Source organism: Acomys russatus, chromosome X (assembly GCF_903995435.1).
Source record: "Acomys russatus chromosome X, mAcoRus1.1, whole genome shotgun sequence".
Lineage (NCBI taxonomy): Eukaryota > Metazoa > Chordata > Mammalia > Rodentia > Muridae > Acomys > Acomys russatus.
This window is the reverse complement of record NC_067169.1, coordinates 105,257,360-105,282,759: the sequence shown is the minus strand read 5'-3', so window position 1 is coordinate 105,282,759 and position 25,400 is coordinate 105,257,360. Positions and strand designations below refer to the sequence as shown.

General features: G+C 41.9%; 1 protein-coding gene across 3 annotated transcripts in view; it reads left to right on the top strand.

The window, feature by feature from the left end:
* Positions 1-24,840, top strand: part of Hs6st2 (heparan sulfate 6-O-sulfotransferase 2) — a 286,621-nt gene extending 261,781 nt beyond the window's left edge. For all 3 annotated transcript variants that reach the window (XM_051142466.1, XM_051142465.1, XM_051142467.1), the window contains one exon: positions 22,831-24,840. In XM_051142466.1, the coding sequence (XP_050998423.1) occupies positions 22,831-23,707 (877 nt within the window). In that variant the 3' untranslated portion in view covers positions 23,708-24,840. The remainder of the gene's footprint in view (positions 1-22,830) is intronic.
* Positions 24,841-25,400: the final 560 nt, after the last annotated feature.

The following is a 25,400-nucleotide window of genomic DNA, read 5'->3' as shown; positions in this document are numbered from 1 at the left end:
CCTTTGGTTTTGAGTAATGCTCCCCAACTGGCTGCTGTTCTCTGGACTAAATGAGCATGCACTATTTCCACTCCATTTCCTTCCACTGGCCTCTGTGTGAGGGTATAATGAAACCTGTAGGGGAAGAAAAGAGCATTGGCTTCGAAAGAGAGCTCTTTCAGTTGCTAAAGGCATCTTCTCCCAGAAAATGGTCCAGCAGATGTTTAAAGGTCAAGATCTAACCTGAATGGAGCCAGAAGGCCCATGATTTTTCTAATAGTTCTTCACTGCAGGTATTTTGTATAATTCTATGTATAATTTTCTTTGAATTTTTAAAAGACGTTTTCCCCTATGTTTCACTGTATACATGTTCATTTACTGATTCAACAGAAGTCCTAACCACATTCCAGTGTCATTTCACACCCAATCTTCCTCTTGATTATACTGTAATCTTCCTTACCCACTAGATACTCTCACAGCACCACCCCTTGACCTTTACCCTTGAGTACCCCTGGTCAAATTCTAGTTTACTGGAAAGAGCCTGGTCTTTCCAATTAGAGAGACATGGCTTTGCATCTTGACGCTGGCACTTCAAATAAGTTACTTATTTGAGCCTCCATTTCCTCTGTAAAGTGGGAGTAATAATGCAACTATCCTATCTAGCAGAGACTGTTTTGCAAAATTAACTGATACACAAAACCATATAGATTGTATATTAGTGTACATAGATGCCATGGAGTCCATATTTGATACAGTTATAGATTGTATAATAGTATTTGCCCTTATCACTTCATTGGTGAAAACTTTAAAAATTTCTTCCATCTAGCTTTTTGAAATGTATACTATATTATTGCCCACTGCTGGAGAGTCTTGAGGATTTGATAAGATGACTTACAAAAATATCCTCAAACATTTCATACCATATTAAAGGGAATCTCTGTTATGATTCACATTTTGAAAAGCTGAATATGCCTTTCTCTGTCGTGCCTCTCCTGGTACACTCTGAGAACATCTCAACCTCTGAATAATATCTATTTATCATTTACTCGGGCACTATCTACTATCTGTGGCACTATAATTTTTATTAATTCAATCAGCAAATTATTGCTGTGCACCCATTCTGTGTAAGCACTGCATGCTGGTGTGGTTGGAGATAGACAGGTGGAAGGGAGGTAATGTGGGGAGCCTGAAGCACATGATGTCAGTGATTTCCTCCTATCTTATTTTCTAGACTATACAAATAACTAGACAAGAAGAACAAGCTGGCTTTGTAAGAAAAGTGCAAGCAGAGCTACAACAGGTTGGAGGACCATAAACACTGGATAAAACAAGTCAAAGTCTTATAAATCCCAGTTTTTCTTAGCACTGTTAGTCTCTTTCTGATTACTCATTTCTTCAGCTACGTTATGGCTATGACCTTTTCTGGGAGAGTAGGTGTACTTTTTGTCTTCTACAGAGTCTCCTCAAATACAAAATGAGCGTGTATTATATGGGCTAAAGTAAGCCATGTCTGCAGTGTATTTGTAATAAGCACAGCAGAGTGTCTGCAGTGCACCCTTGAACGGGAGTACATGCAGGCAGAGCACTGTATGCATAATAAATAAATAAATCTTAAGAAATAAATGAATTGATGATTAGCAAATGCCTTTCTATTTGAAGTTGAAAGATTCTTGAACTTATGTTAAGTGAAGAGCCCTTTCTCTGTCTAGGACTTTTATGTTGAATCGAGTGTAGGACTCAGTGCACCCTCCCGAATCCTGCAAGATCTCAGAAAGGGGTATTCAGTATAGGGAGAGGAGGAGAGTGGAAGAAGAAGAAAAAGTTAAAGGCAGATTCCAGAGATTTTGCACGTGTCTTAAGAGGAGGCTAGATGCAGTCTGGGATAGAAAAAAAAATGCCAATGTAAAAACTGAACTGCTGTTCCCGGGTCTGACCCTCTCTAGCTCTGTCATCTTGAGAAAAACTCTTAGCCTCTCTTGGTCTATGCCTTCTGTGCTATTAAATGAACAGTGCCTTTGCTGACTCCAGTACAACTAGCTAGACAGCCCTTCATCACCAGGATCCACAGACATAATGATGCCAGAAACATCTATTCCTTTCCAGGTATTTTAATGTTGCCGCAGTTTAAGGCTGGCAGGCTTGGAAAAATTGTTTTTTAAAAAGGAAAAGTATTTCATGTCTCCCCACATAGTGTCTATGGTGGTCTATTAAGAGCACATTTAATAGAAGTGACCTAATTCTCTATTCCTCTACTCAGGACATCAGACCAGTTCAGTCTGTGTTTTTCGATCGGGGCTCTAAGCAAATTCCTTTCAGTGAAACCTAGAGCTGATATGCAAAAGGAAGAGAAGTGGACACCTCCATGAATCTATTTTAAAATGTTCACTTCACCATTGCTAAACTTTATTACCACTTGCAAGAGCTACAGCTCTGAGATTAATGATCCTCCCACAGGGAAGGCAGTGATGGTCAAGAGGAAAAAAAAATCCCCAGCACACGCTATTTACAGCACTCTGTGAGAATCAACATCAATAATGCCATGGCAACATTTTTCAAAATAAAGGATGAAGATTTCTAATTGTCTAGTAAAAAATAAATAAATAAATAACTAGGTCTGACTCCCTTGAGAAGAAACCTGAGTTTAAATCATTAATTCCACAAATCTCCGAGAAGCATGGAGTATTTGCAAGTGCTTTAATCAGAGTGGTGTGGCAGTGGCCTATTTTAATTTGATCACACTGATTAAGTTTTTGTAAGTTAATATATGTTGTATTTTCAATTCGATTAAACGAGAATAGCCTGACATTGCTAGATATTACCCAAATGCCCTGATGAATAAAGGCTTGTCTTGCCATTTTCAATTGCTACCGACTTCCTGATTATATAATCCTTATATTAAATAAAATCAATGAACGCTCAAATTAAATTCAGCGAACTTTAAGCACTGAATATATATTTTTATTATACCTTTGTATATTTTTACCTCAAGCTATGGAATTTATTAGTTGAGAGTCATTAATTACTTCTAGTGATACATTTTACAGGGCTCTCTCCCCTCACTTACCAGTTCCTAGAACAGTCTATCGTGCTGAAGGCACTGTAAATGTGGATGCTGAATAGATACCCTCCCTATTATATGTGTATTATAGTTGGGCCTCTTTTAGCTGGAGATAAGTGTTATCTTATGTAAATGCAATTGCTTTGTAAATGTAAATGCCTATTGGGTCATCGATCACCCATGATAGAAGAAACAGAACAATACTGCGAGGTGGGAGAAAATCTGTCTGGGGACAGAAATGGAGAAAATTACTAAGTGGGTAAGGGATTGATCGATGGAGCTAAAGAACATTGTTGGAGGGGGCTGGGCTGTAAAGACCATTGCAGATTCTACTGGGAGAGTGTGGTGGGGCTGCCTGTTGACCAATGTTTGCAGAGGCTGCCAAAGACCTTGCTTTGCTTTCTTGGTGTTCTGGGAACTGAAGACAAGTGGGCCCAGTCAGGAGCACTTTGCAGCAATCCATTAGGTCCTTTTTATGGAGTCTAAATTTCAAAATGTGCTGTTCCCCAAATGTGTGACTCAACAGAGTAATAAAGCCCTCTAAATCAGTGTGTAAGACATCCTCAAGATAAACAGGGGGAACGGCTTTCTATTTTTTGCCTGTACATTTATTTTTGATTTCCAGCCTACTTCCAAGAAGGATTTGAGGCGACTTCCAAAGGCATTCTTACTCATGCCTGGGAGTACTTAAGAACCAATTCTGAAAGTTGCCTCCATGTATACCATATAAATAGAAAAGAATAATTGCATGAAAACCAGTATGTATTGGGGCCCTCTCCTTTCAGCTCTGGGGGTGCTTAAGTGAGGAATTTGGGGCATTTTGCTTCATTGTCCCTGTAGCCCCTCTTGTCCAGCATCTATACTCTCCACACAGCTCCATTGCTCCCTATCCTGTTGCTTCATCTGCTTTCTAATAAAGCAGGCTACCTAGTGAACTTGCACTTGCCAGAGGCTTAATGTATCCATTGTCTGCAGGCTCTAAGGATTACCCATAATGGCCAGGGAGAGATTTGAGGGCAGTAATAATCCTGTTAATGGTCTACTTCTGACCTATAAAGAGGATGTAGCTTAGTTATAGATAAAACAAAATTTAACTCATGTCAAAAGTAGAGAAGTAGGTCCTGAGTTGTCTCCAAGACTGCAGAGTGAGGTCATCCAGGCAGCCCTGTGTCAGGTCAGAACCATTCACTGCACCAACACCCAACAGATGCTCCAAGGAGAAGAGAAACGAACCAACTTGGGTTGTTTGGATGCTACTGTAAGGAAGAAGGGCACCTATCTTCTTTTCCTCTGAACATCTTTTTTCTCTTGGCCTCCTCTGCACTCCTTCAGCCTCTATGCCCTCCTCTTCTGGTCTGCTGGCCAGTCATCCTTGTTCCTGTAAGAAACTTAACATGGAAAAGGAACCTTATGGAGGGCAATAAAGCCTACCAAATTGGTTTGTGTGTGTGTGTGTGTGTGTGTGTGTGTGTGTGTGTGTGTGATGTGCACACGTAGGAAAATGCATATACATGTTGATGCCAGAGACCAACATTGGGTATCATTCCTCTGAAGCCATGAACCTTGTTTTTAGAGACAGAATATTTCAATGAAACCTGGAACTTGCTGGATAGGCTAACCTAGCTGGCCAGTAAGCCCAGAGACCTGCCTTTCCAACACTGGGACTAGCCCATGGTGGGTGCTGGGGATTGAACTTGAGTCCTTGTGCTTTACCTTTTTTCTTTATGAAAAGTAATCTAGATCATGAACATGAAAAATGCACTCCCCTTCAGGAGCTTTGAAGCCTTTTCTACCTCTTACTAGCAAGCTGTGCAACTTGGAAGTTGTTTGGCCCTTCTGTACCTTAGCTTTCTCTGTTCTTAAAAGGATGGTGACAATGCTAATCCCTACCCTGTATGCGTGTAATAGTTGAAAGAATATACTTCTGTCTCCTAGAATTGTGTCGGACATGCCATCAAAGGCGAGAGAGCATTTGCAACAATTGAGTATGGATGCACGCAAGACTTCCTTGCAGCCTGTAGAGCCTCCTTGTTGATGAGTCAGACCCATTCATATGATTTGTATACAGTGCATTCCCCAGTACTGGAAAGGCTATATTGGGAAAGGCAATTTCTAAATGCCAAGAAATTCATGCCTGTTGTCTACTTTGGAACAGCAATTTTGCATATGCACTTCTCATGAGTCCTAGGGCCTGAGGACCAAGGAGGTGTTCATCACCTCACCCAATCTGGTCCCAAGGGCTAGATCGCATCCACCCCTCCCATTAGCTCCACAGCATGTATCATTTTGAAACTACATGCTAAACAAATAGAGAGATCCAGAGTAGTAGGTTTTGGGTATCATTTAGAAAATTGCACTTGCAATGAGACAAAGGAATGGGCTAAGCATGGTGCTGTGCAACCTATAATCCCAGCTCTCCAGAGGCTGAGGCAGGAGGATGACCATGAATTCAAGGCTAGTCCAAGATTTTAGAGTTGGGGTCATACACAGATGCCCCTTTGCAATCCTTCTGCTTCCAGTTCTACCTGAGCTATCCCTGCACTTTTTGCAGCTGGTTGGCAGTGTGTGTGTGTGTGTGTGTGTGTGTGTGTGTGTGTGTGTGTGTGTGTGTGTGTGTAATTCTCAGATTTAATTATCTTGCTTCCCTTTCATGGATTTACCTTGGCAGCATGGGGCCAAACAGTTCCAGTGCTCAGACCAAGATGGAACATGGTTTGAGTCATTGTCAAAGCATCCGAGTCTTGGTTTGGGCATCGAGCTATGCTGATGAGACCGGAGCAACTGACTGCCACTGCTATTGTAATCTTGGAGCCCAGGAAGGCAGGTTCCTGGTGCTAACTAATGTTTCCTTAAAAGATCCTGAAATGTGTGTAGGGCAACACATATTTTATCATAGTTATTCTGGCTCCAAGAGTGCAATGAAAATGTTAGCCTTGGCATATCAATCGTGTTTTACAGATGACTGTAATTTCCTGAATGTCAAAACTCCAAATTTTTCTACTAAGCAAACTTTTCGGTGGCAAAACAGATTGCCTCCATAATGTATCACTGTGGGCAGGAAAAATGAAATCTTTATGCACTGTATTATGAATCAATGAGGCATTGAGATTCTTGGAAGGGTGAGTGGACTATGGAAAATGAAAAACTGCCGCTATTCCATCTCCACAAACCGCTGTTCGGGGAGTGGAAGCTTTAGTGGCATTCAGTGTGTGGGCCACAAAAATATCAAATTCAAGTTGAAACCAGTTCCTGTCTTTCCTTGTATTTTGAGGAGCAAATGCCACTGTAAATATAGCGGGAGTCAGGTCATTTAACAGATTTTGCCCAAAGGCTTCCTAATGTGATTCCCTTTTCTTCTAGAATACAGATCTGTTGGGTTATGACTAAAGGGGGCCTGATAGGACTGCACATTTCATTAAGAGCAAACTGATACCATAGGCAGAGGCTGGAGAACGTGTACCAGGTGTCTCTCACTTTGCTAAGCAGTTTACATTGAAGAATCACAGGTCTGGGAAGTAGATGCTTTTGGAGGAGGAGAGCCACATCTTAGAGCCATTAAATAATGTACTCTAGAACTTGCTTCCAGAGCATTCTGACTCCAGAGACTGTGAAATACAAAGCATTTGTCAGTGGTTGGATTTGATGGATGATCCTGGCTCATAGGAAGAGAACAGAAGAGACAGAAAGAAAACCTGCTCTCTTTAGAAAAAGATAGGACAGTTGGTGCTTTGTATTCCTGGGGTCCATATCTATGGGTTCACCTAGTTCTAAAGGAAAAAAAATATTTGGGAAGACATTGTGACTCTTCTGAATACCTACAGATATTTTTGCATATAACTAATTCCTAAACAATAGAGTGTACACATTATTAATGTGGCATTTGCATAGTGTTTGCCTTACCGTTGGACATATAAGTGATCAAGAGATGATTCATCTGTATGGGAGGCTATGCGTGGTGTAGATGTACCTCACACATCAGTTTATATAAGGGACTTTGGCCATGTGTAGTTTGGGGCACCCATAGACACTTCTCAAGTTCATTTCCTGTGGAAAGAGAGAAAACAGACCTTGTTGTAACTGGAGAAAAGAGCATGAGCCATTGGTGGTCAACCACTGTGAGGCAGCAGAAGGTCAGTTTGCTTACTGTGTGTGTGTTTCTATAGGTGAAGGTTGGGAGGCAATGCTTAGACAGGAGACAAGACCACACCAGTAACTTAGTGATAGAAGTCATTGACATTATTTTAGCAAACTCCAGCCTGCTAATTTTCTTCACAAACCCTTGGGCTTTAACCTTTGTAGCCCTAATTTCACATGCATGTGATTTATTATTACTTTTTAGTTAGTACACAACATATGTTACTGTACCTTGTTCTTGTTTGTCCCTATTTCTTCTTTTTCATTCTTGCTGGTCTCCGTATCTCCCTTCTGCATATCACGTGTATTTTAAACCAGAGATTTCAGACAGGTTCTCAGCCCTAGTATAATTCTTGTGGCTCCTCTAAACTCTTCTCTCAACTTGATGTTCGGTAATATGCATGCCTTGTCTACTTCCTTTTCCATCCTAATCCATCTCAACGCAATGCGGGATCTGATTGTGAGCTCATAGGGTGGCTGTCCTGCAGGTCTTGCAGTCACCCCTCTATGTACACGATAAGTCTTAATAGCTCAGGACCCTCCATTCTTATTCCCTGTCATTCCCACGAAAACACACAGGCACATGCAAGCACACATGTACACATGCACGCCACCCGGCAAATAGTTAAACAAAGGGCATAAATCTTGTATTATGGACTTCTGGTTACTATGAGATGGAGGGACTCTGTTTCCCAGCACCCTTGAATCATACCACCCCACTAGGCTGGCTTTGATTTTTTTGTGCTGTTAAGAGTTACAGAAAGCTCCGTGCTACGTCACACGAAATTCCTTTCATTCTAAAAATAAGCAAAGTGGCACCGGATAAGCAAAATGAGTCTGGGTGTCTAGACATGGGTTTAAGACATATGCAACTTGATCACTTACTAGGTATGTGACCTTTCACCTTTCAGTGCACTAATTTCTGTGTTTGTGAAATGGGCTAGACCTGTCTACTTTACAGGCATGCCATGAGGATCTAATGAGAGGGAAAGCAAATGTGCTCTGCTAAAAGATCTCTTTTAATACAAAGGGAGAAAGAGGGTGTGATGCCTTTAGAAAGATATGTAGCAATAGCACTTTAATCCTTGAAAATGAACAAAGAAATACCAAGGTTTCTAGTTGAGCACCTCAGCGGTAACACCCTCATCACCCGAAGAACTGTGTGTGTTTGGCATGCAGAAATGCGGTAACACCGGCCTTTCCACAGCTTACCTGCCCATATATCAACTGTCAGTGCATTCTTTCCACTTTGAAGGTGAAGGTCGGTGTGTTCTCCCCACACCTTGACTCATGAATGTTAAATGGAAGGAGGTGGGAAAGGGGAACAACGGAACTTCAAAAATAGCCCTAGGGAAATCAAATCTTGCTTTAACTTACTGTGTTCATGACTGATTCATGATTCTGAAAAGGAGGGGGATAAGTTTGATCAAACTGTCACCAAAAATGGCCTCATTTCCAATTCCTTTGCTTTCTTTGAACAGAAAGGAAAAGGCCTCTTGATGATGACTATCGAAGCAGCCTTTCTGTGTACACAGTAACCAGCTACCTGCTGGCTGTGGCTCCAGGAAAGCCTCTGTCCCTTGCTACTCTCCCCAGTGCTGCCTGAACTCTCTGCACTATGTGAAGAGGGTACAGCACTGCTCCTTAGGATGCTTCTTTCTCTCAGCAACTTTCTGGTACTGTTATATAGGTGATACAATGGTCAAGTGTATCGTGGATGCCTTTCCTCCCAGACCTTAGGTTCTGAGCAATTGAAGCACAAAGGGGAGAGGTGGCAGAGAGACAGAGAGGATGCCATACAAGAAGGCTTACTACTGTGAAGATATGGGACAAGCGGTGGCAAATGTCACCTATCTGAGCAGCTTGACCTTCTGACAGTACAGGACAAGAAGAACTAGCAAATAAGAGTAGAGTATTTTAGGACTCATTGGGATGAATGGGGGAAAGAAACAGCCTCTGCCACTCTTTCAGGTGGCATTATGATTGTTATATTCTGTGCTGCTGGGGAAGGGCCAGCTCTGGGGCCAGAAGAAGTAACAGACTGTAAGCAGAGGCAGGACGGTGGTGGAAGAGCAGGGCTTATCTGCTTTTGGAGCAGAGCCCATGCGTTCTGGTGAGTGGAATAGGGAACTGATGTAGAGCAGGTAGAAGGCTAAAATGAACATCCTGGAATTGTTCCAGGTTTCAGAGTAGATAGTTCATCAACTGTCCCTCAACTATGGCAGCTTGTAAGATGCCCGACCCTCTACTAAGTGATGGAAGAGGGCCCCAAATTGTTCAGCACTTGAGGTTCTTTAGGACAAGTCTGGGATTGGTGAGATGAAGCAGGAGAAAGGAATTCTTCTAGCATTACTGTTTACTATACAAAAGAGTTCTGAGGTGGGAGTTCCAGAAGAGCTGGCTTCTACTCCAGGACCCAGTGCTAACTAGTTGTGTCCGCTTGAGCAGTCAGCCTTCTTAGTTGGAAGCGTAGTTTCCTCATGTGTAAAAACAAGCATTCTTTAACTTGTATTATTCACTAAGAGCAAACGATTTTTACTAACTAGACCACTGGGCCAAATTGCCCTCCCTCTATTGTTGTCACTCTCTTCCCCCTACTTCCCCTCTCTTTCCCCCCTCCCTCTCTCCTCTTAAGGCCTAATAGCTGTAGATTTTCTTCAGCCAATTTTCTGTAGCACCAGTACAGACAGAAGGATGCCATACAGAATTAAACATCTGTGACCTTCCACCCACTTTATCTCACCATCTCTGAGAAGGAGCCTCGTGTCTAGTAAGAAAGACGGCATGAGAAAGGGACGGCCTGCCCTCTAACTGGATCATATAGCCCATAAATGAATTGCGGATTCTTCCCATTGGCACATGTCCCGTTCTGTGCCAGTATTGAATAAAAAAAAAAAATTAAAAAAAAAAAAAATAAGGGTGGGGTTCCCCTGCAGTATTTGCCTTAAGTTGAGAACTCAGGATTATCTCTCCTGAAGTAAGCATTGCCTGTGAGACCTCTGTTATGGCTTTGAGGGCAGTCAATGAAAAGAGTGGATGCCCACCTGGCAGAGGAGCTGTCTTTGTGCAAAGCTGATTTCTATTTGCTAGTCCCATGATCATGACACTTAAGTAGCAACAGTGGCAGTAGTAGTAAAATAAAATGATAAATAATTTAAAATAAAAAATTAAATCTGAGCAAGGATTTGGGGACTTGGCTTTGGATTGTGGCCCGGCCACAGACTAAATGTGTAGCGTTGGGCAAGTCCTTAGAGTCTTGGTGTCTCATTGCTCAAGTGCTTAGACCAGGTAACCTGTAAGAGGCCTGTAGATTTGTCATGGCTTCTGCGTTGAATCAGGTGGCCACTTCTACATGCAAGACATAGCTTTCACTATCTTCAGCTGAGTGCACATAGACTGACATGCAGAACATTCCAGCCAGTCCCCTCGGAGAACTGCTACACAGCATGACAAATAGCCTGGCCCTGTTTTTTCTACCAAATGAGGCTCCATTTCACACAAGATGGTGTTTATAACTTGCCATTTTTTAAACTCTCTACTCTGTCACAAAATTGTGGGATGTTTACATATTCACAAAACAAAACAGAGCCATGACTTACATTTTCCAGTATACATTGGTGTTAGATTCCATGCACTATACACTTACTCACTCTGAAATGTTTTGGACCTGGAAGCTCTTTCTCTAGGATTCCAGACATGTCAGTGTGCTATTGAATTGCTACCTGTGGGAGCATATTGTGCATAAGAAGGTGATGGTGAGGGCACATGGCCCTTGGCTTCCCAGGACTGCACCACTGTTTATGGAGTGGGTCTCCCTTTTTACCTAAAAGGGAAACACGGCTGTCCAAGCTCCTTTATCTACATGAAAGCTAGATCGCTATAAAGCTAGAGCATAGAGTCCTCTTAGAGGCTCCCCACACGCACCTCACTTTAAAGGTAGCAGCCTCTGCCATAGCAGGCGCTTGACCAGTTCAGCCCCACTGCTCTTCTGTACTCACTCCAGCTTGCTGTTGGATTCTCAGGTTAAAAGGTTAGATGGCAGACTAATGAGTTTTATTTCTTTGTATTGTCACTATGAAGACAGTGTTACTATACTAATGTTGATTTGCACACACATATGGTGCAGCCATGGTCTTCAATATGTATGCCTTTAGCAGCTGGAATAACTAAAGAAAACTCTCCCTAGGGGGATAGGCTACATGGCCCCTCCAGCCCTTGAGATCCTGAATGGTTCCAATTCTTTCCAGTTCAAGTGGTTAAGAAGGTCTGTGTCTCCCCACTAGAGCCAAAGTTTGCACTTCATTTTTTCTCAGCACCTTAAAACAATATTGGAGCTCATTAAAACCAACCCAGGGCACAAGAAGGGCAACCTTAATTTAGGAGAAACTTCCCTCCTGTGCTGTTCTGGAAAATAGCACAAAACTGAGAGCAGGCATTTTTTCTGACTAGGTTTCCTCTAATGATTTCTGCAAAAGAATGCTGGAAGAGGTGCCTGCCCAGCTCATGGGGTGTTTACAGCAGACGCTGGGTGAAAGAGTGGGACTGACTGCAGCCAGCCATAAATAAATTTATTGACAACTTACCATATGAATGGGCCATGACTTGTTCTGTGCTGTTGTGGCGGTCCCTAAAGAAATGAGTCCATGAGCCTCTGCATTTCTCATGATCTGGAGGTGGCAAGAGAACACATTCAGTTTCTGCATCTGTGGAGTGAAAAGCTTGAGCTAGAATGGTCACCAGCTATACTCCAGCTCCAAAGCCCTGTAGCTGTGAAAGGCTTGGATCCCATTCCTAAGGCTTTATAGGGGGACCCCAAAACTGCAGGCTTAGCCTCAGTCATTTAATACCCTGGCATAGCTAACTGCTTCCTATTTCAGGTGTCCTGGCCCCCAGCAGGCTGGTTTTGTTCCTGGCCTGTGACAACTGAAGCTATGAGCAAGAGTTTGGGCTCAAGGCTTCTATAGAACTACCTGATAATCAATATCAGGATGCATGGTCTGATGGCTGCCTTGAATTTTTTGGTTGAATATCCTTATCCATAAAACAATATCAACAGCAATAACAGTAACTAATGCTTTTTGAGTATTATCTTTTAAGCCTCAGCTTCAAAGGACAAAGGGCTCTCTATTCCCTCCATATATGTGTAGGTTCCTGAACCAGATGTCACTTAGGTTATTAGTCTTATTTCTTCCTAGTTGCAACCTGGAACATGTTGCATGTTATAGTGATTGTGTTGACCAATGAAAAGGCAGGACAGAAATATTGGATTTCCAGGTCAGCATCTGAAGAGTGAGCAAGGTATTAGCCACAGTAATCACACAGAGGCTGCTTAGAAGCTTCCTTGCTGGCTTCTGATGTCATGGGTATGAGATTTCTACTCCTTACTCCAAACTATTCCTTTTAGCATTGGAAGAAGGAAGAGATCCAAGTCCTATCGCTGGCCTCAGATGCCCGCTCTCAGGCTATGGCAGGTTGGCGTAAAAATAATAGACTCAGAACCCTGAGAAATGCTGTGTGGGTAAGAAGGGGGTTCTGGAAGGGAAGTTAGGTAGCAGCCCAAGTTTCTTAATCAGTGGCAAACTAGTCTGCATGTGAAGTAGAGAATTCTATCCCTCAGGCCCTCCCCCCACCCCACTACTACTACTATGTCTACCTCATGTCCACACTGAAGAGGGTTTCCTCTAAAGGTTCTCTCCGTGTCAAAAACACTTGGAGTGTTAATGAACTGAAACCGACAACATAATTTTAGAATACAAAAATAGAGGAAGTGACACAAGCTGCAAAGCTTTTCATGATGCCAAGCGACTAAATGGATTGTGGGTAATGATTGGTGACCACGGGTCATAAAGCTTGGAATTTCACATCTTGTTTAAAGAAAACAACAACAACAACAACAACTCAGTTTTCTTGCTGTTTGCAAAACCCTTTATATTTATGTACTTTGGAACCTATGGGGCTTTGGGAAAGAGGGGAATGACTTTTTAAGTTAATGGCCCCATGACTGATTATGTGAAGATCACCATCTTGAATTTGAATTCAGACATATTAGAAGGCTTTCTCTTCAATAAAGGAAAAATTGAAAAATGTGTTTGCTCTGCAAAAGATGTCACCAAAAAAAAAAAAAAAAAAAAAAAAAAAAAAAAAAAAAAAAAAAAAAAAAAACCAAACAAACAAAAACAAAAAACCATGTTTCTACTTTAGTGAAGCACATTTGTGCTCTGATGAGGTTCCCCAAATCACACACAGATAGGCCCACTGCCAGTTAACCAGAAGCAGAAGATCAATTTGTTAAAATGTTACTTTACACACAGAGAATTATTCTCTTGGGTGAAGTGTGAAGAACAGCTAAAACCTCTCCAAGAAAAGTAGAATACAGCCACATATTTCTTGAAGACTGGGAAATATCTTGAAACGCATGTCATTAACAATATTTGTTGTTGTCTAAGTGCCATGGGTATGTTACACCAGCCTAGATAGTATAGTACAATCACACCTAGGCTGCATTTTAACCTTCTTGGACCACAGTAATACATGAGTTCCATCTTTGACAGAAACAATGTAACTCATTTAGTGGCAATGATACCCTTCAGTAGATGCTTCTTTCAGTGACCATAGTGAGTTTTGGTCACTTAAGGGGGTCTGTGAACCCCTAAGAATTGGTCCTGTCCCACTTGGCTTCCTAGGTGAACCAAGTTAATGATGAGCCAGACTATTAATTTGAAAGGGTAGCAGTTCAGCATCTGCATCATTTGGGACTTTGGGTGCTGGGGAGACAATGAAATGAAATCATGGGTATCAATGCTCTGTGTAGCTCACTATCTGCAAATGGGATGGCTCACACTTTTCACTAGATAAAACTTGACTACTAAGCCATAAGACTGTTGCGGCAAATGTACCAAAACCAGAACATCTGAATGAGCGTCCACCCGCTTCAAAGTAGTCCCCTTGTGGAGCCCCACTCTCTTTCTCCTTTAATGAGGCTGCTGCCACTGCTGATCACAGCGTTTGTGGAACTCCTCTTTGGGGACTGCCAATATATGAGCCACACAAGAAAATCAATTCAAACAGCAACTGCAAGGCTGAAGGCATCTGTCCCATCAGAGGCATGTTTGCTTTTAATTCAATTTACTATACTTTTTATTTAGCCGAGGCTCACCTATTAATGTTGTTTGAACTGAAAGTCACCCTTCTTGCTTGAACTACATTATTTACATGCACTGAGAGGATCATAGCACTTACTCCAGACCTTTTTAGCTGTGATGGAAACCAGACTTTTAGCATTAATGACCCAATCAAATGTATACCCCCTACTGTCCGCTGAGTTTACTTAAGACCACCAACTACCAATTCATGTTTTTCTATCATTCTTCGCTACTCCAAAACCAACACAAAGTGTATAAAGACTGAACTTTCAGGAAAAAATTCAGAAGTAAGCTTAAATGTATAATAAAAATTTGCTTCTATTGATTTGGGTTAAGAAACTGTTTCCTTTCTTAAATTAACTTTTATTGATCACTCCTATGACCTTAACTGCTATGAGTTTGCTGGCCTTCTTCCACTTAAAAAAATGGCTTTGATATTTATGTCCTTTATGAGTTGTGTAGAAAAAAAAATCTTATGATAGCCTTTTGTGAACCAGTGGCCTCAAAGAAAAGCCACCCTTCCAGCTTGATGCTGAGAACTTTATTCAGGGAATGGTCCCTGACAGAAATGAGCATCCCCAGAAATTCTCTACTCAGTACCAGAAGGGGCTTTCTCATAGGGCTTCACTTGGTTGAAAAGACTTCTGATCGCTGACACCACACCTCGGCCAGACATTCTGCAGCTCCATTGTGTAAGGATGCCGCAGACCTTCCAAGATCGTTCACGACTAATGCACTACTAATACTGAGACCCAAGTTTTTGCATAGTGGACAACTCAAGAAGGTCCTAGAGCAGTGGTCCTCAGCTTGTGGGTCTTGACTCCTTTGGGGACCAAATGACCCTTTCACAGGGGTCACATATCAGATATTTACATTACAATTCAGAACAATAGCAGAATTACAGTTATAAAGTAGCAACAAAAATAAATCCATGGTTAAGGGTCACCACAACATGAGGAACTGTATTAAAGGGTCACAGCATCAGGAAGGTTGAGAGCCACTGTCTTATAGGATGGTGGTGTTGGTGTTAGGTCCTTATGTTTGGAACCACTCCTTTCATTTCTTCTCAAAGCTGGAAGTCCTAGGGTGTTATCCCAGAAGTGAGCATAACTTTGGGTCATGTTGTTCCTCTCAGAGTCTCTATTTCTTAATGCATGAGTGACAGACACAAAGCACTCCTAGCTATGGACCTAGAGTGAGGACGTGCCCATTCTCAACAGCCAGACCTTGCTTCTTAATTGGGGTTAGCGAGTTCTTTAAAGGTTGGTTGAATGTGCTCCCAAATCTCAGGGGCTCTCAGCAGCTTGTGGATTCTGGGTGAGGCCTTATATCTCTCAGGGCCTCTGCTCCCCTCCCCCTGCTTCTAAAGTGAATCAGATGATTCGCTGGTGCAGCATTTTCTTCTTCCTGGGACAAATCCGAGCTTCATATAACTTACAGCTCAGGTTCTTATTGTAGAATAAGTAAAGATTAAAGCAAGGAGGAAAGCAAAGTTCTTTCCTTTTACTCACTTTTTTTAAAAAATATCTGTATGATCTTTCCAACTTCCTTTTAGAGAAATCAGGTACAGCAGCTGAGTATAACCAGATTTTAAATGCTCCATCATCAGTACAAAATGGGATATCTGCTATTAAATAGTGACATCTAGTGGCTTTTCATTATCAAAGAATAAGATACACATTTTCTTGTTAGCAACCTGCCCCCCCCCCACATGCCACCCCCAAGCTTTGCAGTTTTGGCTGTCTTCATTCCATACTCTTTCATTAATCACTTACTTTATTTCAAACATTATGCTAGGCCCAGAGGAGCTTATATTGATAAACAATACATATTCTCTACTCTGTTAGAGCTCATAGTCCAAAGCGGGAGGCAGAAAAATCACTAGATAATCACAGCATATTGTAGTGAAGGCTCGAATAGGAGCGTCCCAGGGCAACCAGGGCAGAGGCAGAGAGCTTATTTTATCCAGAAAGATTTTGTGGAGGAGAAAACTTTTGAATAGAGTTTTGAGGTTTTTCCCTAGGTGATTTATAAAGGACAAATACATGCCATTTGAAAGAGTGGGTATACTATTCACAAAGAAAAGGGCCTTGTAGTCATTGACTGTGACAAACTTGAACAATGAAAAGTATTTTTATATTCTTGAAGTATAAAATATAGAACAGAATTTCTCAACTATTGCCACTTGGGGGGACAGATGATATTCTTTGTCTTAGAGTGCTTGACCTTGTAGAAATGCTTAGCAAAATTCTAGAGTCAACCCATTGAAAAACCAATGCTAACTGTTCCTTTCAGTTGGACCTACCAAAACAATTTTTCCTATTGTCACTATCCCAGAGTTAGCACAGTGAAGGGTATACTCACTGAAGTTTAAAGTGGGCAAAAAGAAATCTGGTCTCCACATGTCTATGTCTGGTGCAAAATACCTGGGTTTTTATCTTTTAGAGAACACCATAGAGAGGACTTACTGCAGAATGACAGATCAGATGTATTTCTTGTGAGGCTGCGGAAGTAGCATGGGCCTGGATGCATAAAAGTGGCGCGAGACACTGCTACAGCACTGACCCAGTAGAGAAATATTAAGGGGCTGCCACCTGGGTAGTGGCACAAACTTTGGATTTAAGAGACCTACTAAGATTCATGATCAGCAAGATGTGGGGAATAGTTTAGATATAAATAATTCCTGAGACAGGAGTCACAGGTTACCTATGAGTTTCTTGCTTACACAGATTGTATCACTGGATCCTTTTGTCTCCATACTTTCCTATCAATGACAGGACATTTCATATGTGTGGACTCACAGTATTGAGCCCAACAAGGTAGCACATACTCATTCGCAAGTTATGAGGATTGAATTTGTTCATCATAGACTTGCAGTAACAATCAAAAGCAGACAGGATCCACTGTGAGCTGGTCTTCCAAAGCCCATGAAATCTACCTGGGGTGCACAGCATTCCACATGTTCATGCCAGACCCAGGTGTGGTGGTGTTGTATGCTTCTCGTCTGGCTAATGAGGAGGCTGAGGCAGGAGGATCATGAATCCCAGGCCAGTCTGGACTATACAGCGAGTTTCAGACCAGCTTGAGCATCTTAGTGAGACTCTGTCTCAAAAGCTATTACTTCTGCGCTTAGATCACAGTAGAAGACCCCCAATTTCAACTCTGGGTTTTATACCTGAAAGACAATGTGTGTTGTGTATAAATGATTGAAATACATTGTACTACTAGGGGAAAAGGAACAAATTCTGGAGAGTTCCTCCCTAACTCCAGATGTTGTATTCTCTAGGAAGAGCAGGAGAAAGGCTGGGGCTATTTCAGGCAATGGCAATTCCTTCTTATCTCACTATATTGCATTCCAAGCACATTCTGCAGTTATCTCAAAAGCTACAAGCAAGAAACAAGGGAAGACTGGGTTAATCCAAGGCCACCTAGAGAGCAGCTGTTTTGCAAGAGAAGCTGGGCAGCCAAGGGCTGGCTGCCTTGGGCCACTAGAAGCACCATAGGCATACAGGTGCACTGTATAAGAATCAGGCTTTCTATTAAGCCAGGGAACTGATGGAGAGTCATGACTTCAATTTTACAATGTGAAACCTGTTCGTTTTAATTAAATGACACATTTGGTCACAAGACAATACTGTCCAATTATTACTGAGTGAAACCAACTGTGTATGATTTTCCTTGGGGGAAAATCCGGGGATGAGTTTGCCTTGCTTTTTGAAAATAAAATCAGTCTGTTTCACAGTACCGGTTGGGTTTGTATCATTCTGAAGGGGGATTTCCAGCAAATACCACAGACCTACAACATCTTGTTCTATTTTAATCAGTGCCTGGATGCAGACATTGCCAACAAGAATAAAGTATGCTGAAGATACTGGGGGACACAGTCAGAATCTAGATGCATTTGAAGATGCTTAGGTTTCCTTTAAAAGGAAGAGATTAAGCAAGGCCACAAGCAACCTACATCCATCCAGGATGACAGAGTTTCAAAACCCCTCATTAGTTTTCTGAGTTAATGGAATTGTCTGATTGTTCAGTGCACCTGTATGCCCTTGGTGCCTCTAGTGGCACAAGGCAAGCGAAGGCTGGCCACCTTCTATTGTAGTCCCAGCAAGATAGCTCAGTGGGGAAAGGCACTTACTGCCAAGTCTAATGACCTGAGTTTGATCCCTAGGGCCCGCTTGGTAGAAGAGAACCTCTCCCTGAAAATTGTTCTCTGCTTTTACACAGGCAGTACAGTGTGCATGTGTGTCATGCATGTGCCCACATGCACACATACACAGGGAGGAATAAATGTAAAAATAATATATATGTGAAAAATACAACAATTTTGTTTGCTATGTCAGAGGTTTGGCCTCCAAATGGGTCACTGTGATCATGATCTGAGAGCACAGGGACAGAAAAAGGATCAAGACGAGGGAGGCTGCCCCTTCTTGACATTTATAAGATCGTGCCCAGAGACCATGTAGAGAATAAGGAAAACAACACAGCATAAAGAGAAGCTTTGTGGCTGGGCGGTAGCGGTGCACACCTTTAATCCCAGCACTCAGGAGACAGTGGCAGGCGGATCTTTGTGAGTTCAAGGCCAGCCTGGTCTACAGAGCAAGTTCCAGGACAGCCAAGGCTACACAGAGAAACCCTGTCTCAAAACGAAAAATAACAAAATAGGGAGAGAGAGAAGCTTCGGGACCATAAATGCTGCCTTTGGATGCGTAACTCAAATGTCTCATCACGTGTACTTCAAGTTCCTAAGACTATCCTCCAGAAACCTAGGAAATACCTTTACCTTATGTTCTCTCTCCATGCCCATTTATTTTTGTCACCAACTATGTGATAGCTGCATAGGAATACCTTATTATGGCATCTAAGTCCTGTTCCAGCCTTCCCTCTCTAGTGCCTGCCACTCACCTCAGTTGCACACTGTTTTTCCATAAACTGGGTTGCATTTTTTCCTCTGTGCCCTTGTTGATGCTCTTCTGTCTCTTCTTCCTCCTTTGTCTCATTCTTCTTTAGGCAAGCCTAAAGATATCCTTGAGGTGCTGTCCTTCCCTTCTGTTCTTGCTCTTGCTGGCTAGACTGTGTGTTGACACGGGTCCCTCAACAAATTCCTGTACCATGGCCCTATCTGCATCTCCAAAAGCAGAAGCACAGTAGGTGCTGAGAGGAAGCAAGTACGCACCCCTGGAATAGTGCTGTGTTTCTGGGCTTCTTGGCTTCCCCCAAGTCACTTGTTGGCTGTTTCCTTACATGTTCTTCTGTCAAAGTACTAAACATTCTAGATCCTTCTTAGTCTGGCAAAACTTCCAAGGTGTTATTGTATGATTGTTCACGTGGGTGAACAATCCATGCACATGTGTTTGTACAAGTGCCAAGAAGTCAATGTCTGTGACCATCTCCCTTACTTTTGAGGCAGGGTCTCTCACTAAATCTGGAGCTCATTGATTGGACTAATCTGTCTGTCCAGTGAGTTCCATGGCTTCATCTGTTTCTGCTCCACAATTCTGGAACTACAGACACACACTGCTACAGGACCTGGCTTTTTATGTGGATCCAGGGATCTGAACTAAGGTCCTCATGTTTGCAAAGCAAGCACTTTACCAACCGAGCCCTCTTCCTGGGCCCTGGTGAATTATGTTTACTTCAGAGGCCAATGAGCACTGGAGACGAGTCCATCAGACATCTTCCTTCGCACCATTGGGTCATATTTTCAGCAGCATCAGGTGCTGCCAATTGAGCCCATCTAGGTCCCTGAGACTATTTTCCCAGGGAAAAATGAGGCTAGTAACATAACCTCCAGTGTTTGCTACCTGAATCTATGTAGCTTTATCAAGGGAGCCCTCCCCCCCCCCTCTCTCTCTGTGATAATAATACAGTATAGAAATTGAGACTGCTCCCACTGTCCATGTCCTTGTTTCATACAGGTGTCATTTGGTTCAGAAGTTTATTAGATTCCCATATGTATAATGTGAGGGACTCTACTCTTTTCAAGTGTGAGTAGAGCTCATAAAGCAATGATTCAGACACTCACCTTGGTGGTTGGCTCTATCTTTTCTGAAAGGTTAGGTTTGGGGGAGGGAGAGCCCCAAACTTGCCCTGCGGTATACTCTAAGACTTGCCAGAAGATGTCACTGCAGACTTAACAGAGTAAACTAGGGCAGGAGGGCTGTTAGCTATGTGTGAAGGTGACTTCATTAAGAGGGTTAATTACCCCCGTACATCCCTCCCTGCCCAGGAGCCCCCATTACAATGCATGCCTGCAAAATATAGTTAAAATGGTAATCCAAATGTATCACCGGATTAAATTTTCCCCCCAACAATTAGGCTAGTTGCCACTAAAATTTTGCCTTGTGGTTTGCAGAAAGGTACCGTAAATATGTTGTGAATGAGCAAAGGAATGAGTGAAAAGCAAAACTAGGAGTGGGAGGAGAGAGTCTATGGGTAGTGTGGTTATCTGAATTCCTAAAGGGGCCTGAGAAATGGAAACTGCTACTCTCTAGTAATGGGTATTTTCAGAGGTACCTTTTAGTGGTATCAGCACACTTACAATTCTAGAAAAGGCTTGGAGAAATGAACGAACATACTCCTGGATCACTCTTCATTCCTACTCCCAGATTCAGTGCCCGATGATTGTTTATTCCATGAAAATGTATAAGGGTACGTTTTTTTTTTTTAAAAAAAAGAATATCTCCTGTGATATTTATAAGGCATTTGTGATATGATCATGAGTTTTTCTGTGATAATACATGTCCCCCAACCCTGTCCTTCCTCTTACTTGGAATGGTTCCTTAAGTAAGCAGTTACAAGACTGCTAAAACTCTGTTTTGGGCAGACACAAAGACTACACTGCGAAGCTGGAGTGGGAGGCACAACAGTTTTGGAGACACAGGACAGAGCCTATGTATTAAAAAACAGTTTAAGTGGGGATACAAATAAGTAATTGTAATTTGGTATACGAAGAGTTTTAGACTGAGTACAGAAGTGCTATGGTAACACAGGGCAAGATGGAATGCCATCAGTAAGTAGTAGGCTGGGTTTTCCATTTGGAGTAGACTTGAAGGGAGTATCATCTTCTAGCCAACAAAGAAAGATTGTGCCAGTCAGATGGAGCACCACACATAGTGCATGACAGAGCCACAGAGGATAGAATAGGAGACACTGAGGTGCTAGAAGACTGATGCTGAGTCAGGAGAACCCTTTCCTTGTTGAATATTTAATAGGCCAGAGAGGTGAGCAAGTTGTCTCTGGTTCCTTCTCATAGAACATCCACAATTCCTTCAGGTGGAAACAACAAAATCAGAAAAGTTGCAAGCCATTCCCTGAGTTTCCTTTAAAAATATGAAAACTCGATATGTAATCTTGTTTTCCTACCACAACTCTACCATTCCAATGACCTCATCTTTCATCTGCTGTACGTGAATGGTAATTCATGTCTCACCAAAAACAAAACAAAACAAACAAACAAACAAACAAACAAAAAAAAAAAAAAAACCAAAAACTCCACAATTGTCCTTGGGGGTATTTCTTTTCTTTGATTATTCCTAACCACACAGACCTTGATGTATCTGGGGTATGGACCACACACGTGTATACGTACTATGTATGTGTTTGAGCATGTCAGCCAGTAAGTTTTAAATGTGTACTAGTCTTCTATTTGTGCAGAGAGTCTTATCTCTTTGCAACTCAAAAGGAAAGAGCCATCCAGCAAAGCTTTCACAGTTCTTGAATGTGTTTGTCTTTTTAGTGAATAAAGAAAAGGGATATTTTGGAACCAATAGAGTTAACTTTTCTTTTCTGGAAATGATACTGTGTAAGCAAAGGGTAAGAGAGAGAGAAAGGTAGATTTGGCATCTATATACCTATTTTAATCTATACGTAAGCACTGTGTTTACTTCTGGAGGCCCTGGGATGCTCATCCTGTCTCTACATTCCATGGCTCTAGCTTATGAGTCATGTTATCTGGCAATAAGCAGAATGGAGAGCATCATATCAAATAGTTTTGGTGTGATTTTCTTTTTTTTTTCATAACATTTCCAGATTAGACCAGGTTTTTTGGAAAAATGCTTGTGCATCATTCATAAGAAACATTAGAATTTTAGTTCCTTTGTCAACTCATTTCACCTCCATAAGTCATTTGCTTCAATTGAGTATCGATTTTCTGATTGGCTTAATAAAGAATTGGGGGTTTAGAGTATGAAATAAAATGGCTGCATACTGGGCTAATAGCATCCTTGGGAAGAGAACAAAGGAGGGCAAAACAGACAACGTTGTTATCCAGAATCTTTTTTATGCCTTCTGTGGATACAGTGTCAGGACATTGGCTAAAGAAATTTGCTATCTGGTTAGGGTAGGTGGATATAAAGAGATGACCACAACATAGTTCATGGGACAAGTACTACCACCAGGTCCCTGCCCTTCCTCTGTTGCTTTCCTTAGTGGCCATGAGCATCACATATGCCACCTTCCTGACTGCACTTATGTCAGTCACACTTCTGACTGTTAACCTTTATGCTTTGTCCATAGGAACTTCCACTACATCACCATCCTCAGAGACCCAGTGTCCCGGTACTTGAGCGAATGGAGGCATGTCCAGAGAGGGGCGACTTGGAAAGCATCCCTGCACGTCTGTGATGGAAGGCCCCCAACCTCCGAAGAACTGCCCAGCTGCTACACTGGTGATGACTGGTCTGGCTGCCCTCTCAAAGAGTTCATGGACTGCCCCTATAATCTCGCCAACAACCGCCAAGTACGCATGCTGTCTGACTTGACTCTAGTGGGATGCTACAATCTCTCTGTCATGCCAGAAAAGCAAAGAAACAAGGTCCTCCTGGAAAGCGCTAAATCCAACCTGAAGCATATGGCGTTCTTTGGCCTCACTGAGTTTCAGCGCAAGACGCAGTACCTGTTTGAGAAGACCTTCAACATGAACTTTATTTCGCCGTTTACCCAATATAATACCACGAGAGCCTCTAGCGTAGAGATCAATGAGGAAATCCAAAAGCGTATTGAGGGACTGAATTTTCTGGATATGGAGTTGTACAGCTATGCGAAAGACCTCTTTCTGCAAAGGTATCAGTTCATGAGGCAGAAAGAGCATCAGGATGCCAGGCGGAAGCGTCAGGAGCAACGCAAGTTTCTGAAGGGAAGGTTCCTTCAGACCCATTTCCAGAGTCAGAGTCAGGGCCAGAGCCAGAGTCCAGGTCAGAATCTGAGTCAGAATCCTAATTCCAACGCAAATCAGAACCTGACTCAGAATCTGAGTCAGAATCTGACTCAGAGTTCAAATCCCAATTTGAGCCAGAAGGAGAACCGGGGAAGTCAGAAGCAGGGCTCGGGCCAGGATAGCAGCATCAGCAATGGCACCAATGACTACATAGGCAGTGTAGAGACATGGCGCTAACTGGCTCTGAAAGGCTTGTGCACACTGCTTCCCAAAGCACCACCAAAAAGATGGCGTGTATGTTACAAGATGAAAATGTCCAAACACATCCTGCTTCCTTCATTTTGGAAGTTCAAAACAAGTGTAGATGTTGCCTTTACAGTTGCCTTTTGATTCAGTGTTACACTGTGTGTGGGTAAAACAAATCTTGGTGTGTAATTAAATTGTCTTTTGGGGGATGAACTATTTCTGAAATCCAAGAGCCAAACCAGACTCACCAGAAATTGCAATTTTGATATTTTAAGAAGTTCTTGAATTAAGTATGGAGACACAAAGAAAACATGGAATGTGGCCATTTAAATTTTAAGAAACAGACTTTAAATGATTCCGGATACTCTCTTAAAACGCAGTCTTGAAAGCAAACCCCCCACCCCCAGGGAAGCATAAGTAAAAACATAAACAGACTAAAAGACACTCAAAACCTTTCATTTCCTTCTATATTTTAACAAGGAGTCTATTTAAACAGAAAAACAACTGATGATAAATTTTGCCAAACTCTGGAAAGTAAGCAGTTTCTCACTTACATGTAGGTGGGTTCATGTAAAAATAATGGCTTTTCAAATAGATCAGGATTCATGTCTTGTAATTTAACAGATGTTTAAAATTTTCAATTTTTCTACCTTCTGCTGATTAAAAGGTTTAAAACAGGGTATATCTCATATTAACAAAGCATTTTCTTTCCAAATGGAATACCAATGGAAAGATCCAGTTTCCAGATGGTTTCAGGGCACTGTAATTTCAACAATTTCAATCTTTTTGGCGCTGCTTCTCATTCACTTCAAGGCTTCTCCGAGTTGTGCTCATTCCAAGTGAATCCATGTATAGAATTTTTCTTCATCATCTAAACAGCGTGTTGCTGAAACTCTTGTGGTATTTCATCCTGGATTAAAGTCAGGACTTTATATAGAATTGTCTTATCAATGTCCGTGTAGTAAGGCCCTTAACAAGAACTCTCCAACAGGATAACGTGTCTCTGAATATTGCTGAAGTTATTAATCTTGATCAGATTGAATTGAACCTGGATGTAAACTGTTAATTATTTTGTTTATTGTAATGTTTCCAGTTTGGCTGGCTATTTCTGGCCCATGGTTCCTTTTTTTTTTTTTTTTTTTTTTTGTACTGACAGATTGATTTGTACACAATAATAAGAGCAAATTTTCTCAAAGACAATGGTAGAATAAGTATTAAGACAGCCAGAATTACTCAGTAACACCAAAAGCTGCCTCTTGATACTTGAGGTTAACACTCTACCTGGACTTTGTTTATGAAAGATCAAAAGTGAAGAATGTTCCACACTGAAGCTAAATGTCAGGGACATACAAGCTGAGGAGAACAGTTTAGAAGCATAAGTCTATGTAATGGTATTTTGATGGTATCAACTACAAACTGAGCAAGGGAAGAATTATGTACCACTGTGCTGTTACACATCACACTGCTTGGCACTGTTTCCACGTCATGGCTGTTGCTTGACTACTTCTATAAGAACTTACATTAATCCCTTGGCTTCAATCAAACAAGGTGACTAGAAGTGGTATTCATGTTTTCAAGAGGGACATGCTTAGAAGTGTGATCATAGTGTCACATCTATCGTAGTCTGCCCAAGTGCACAGCCTGGTTTCATCTGTGATGATATGGCCACAAGTTGGACAAGAAG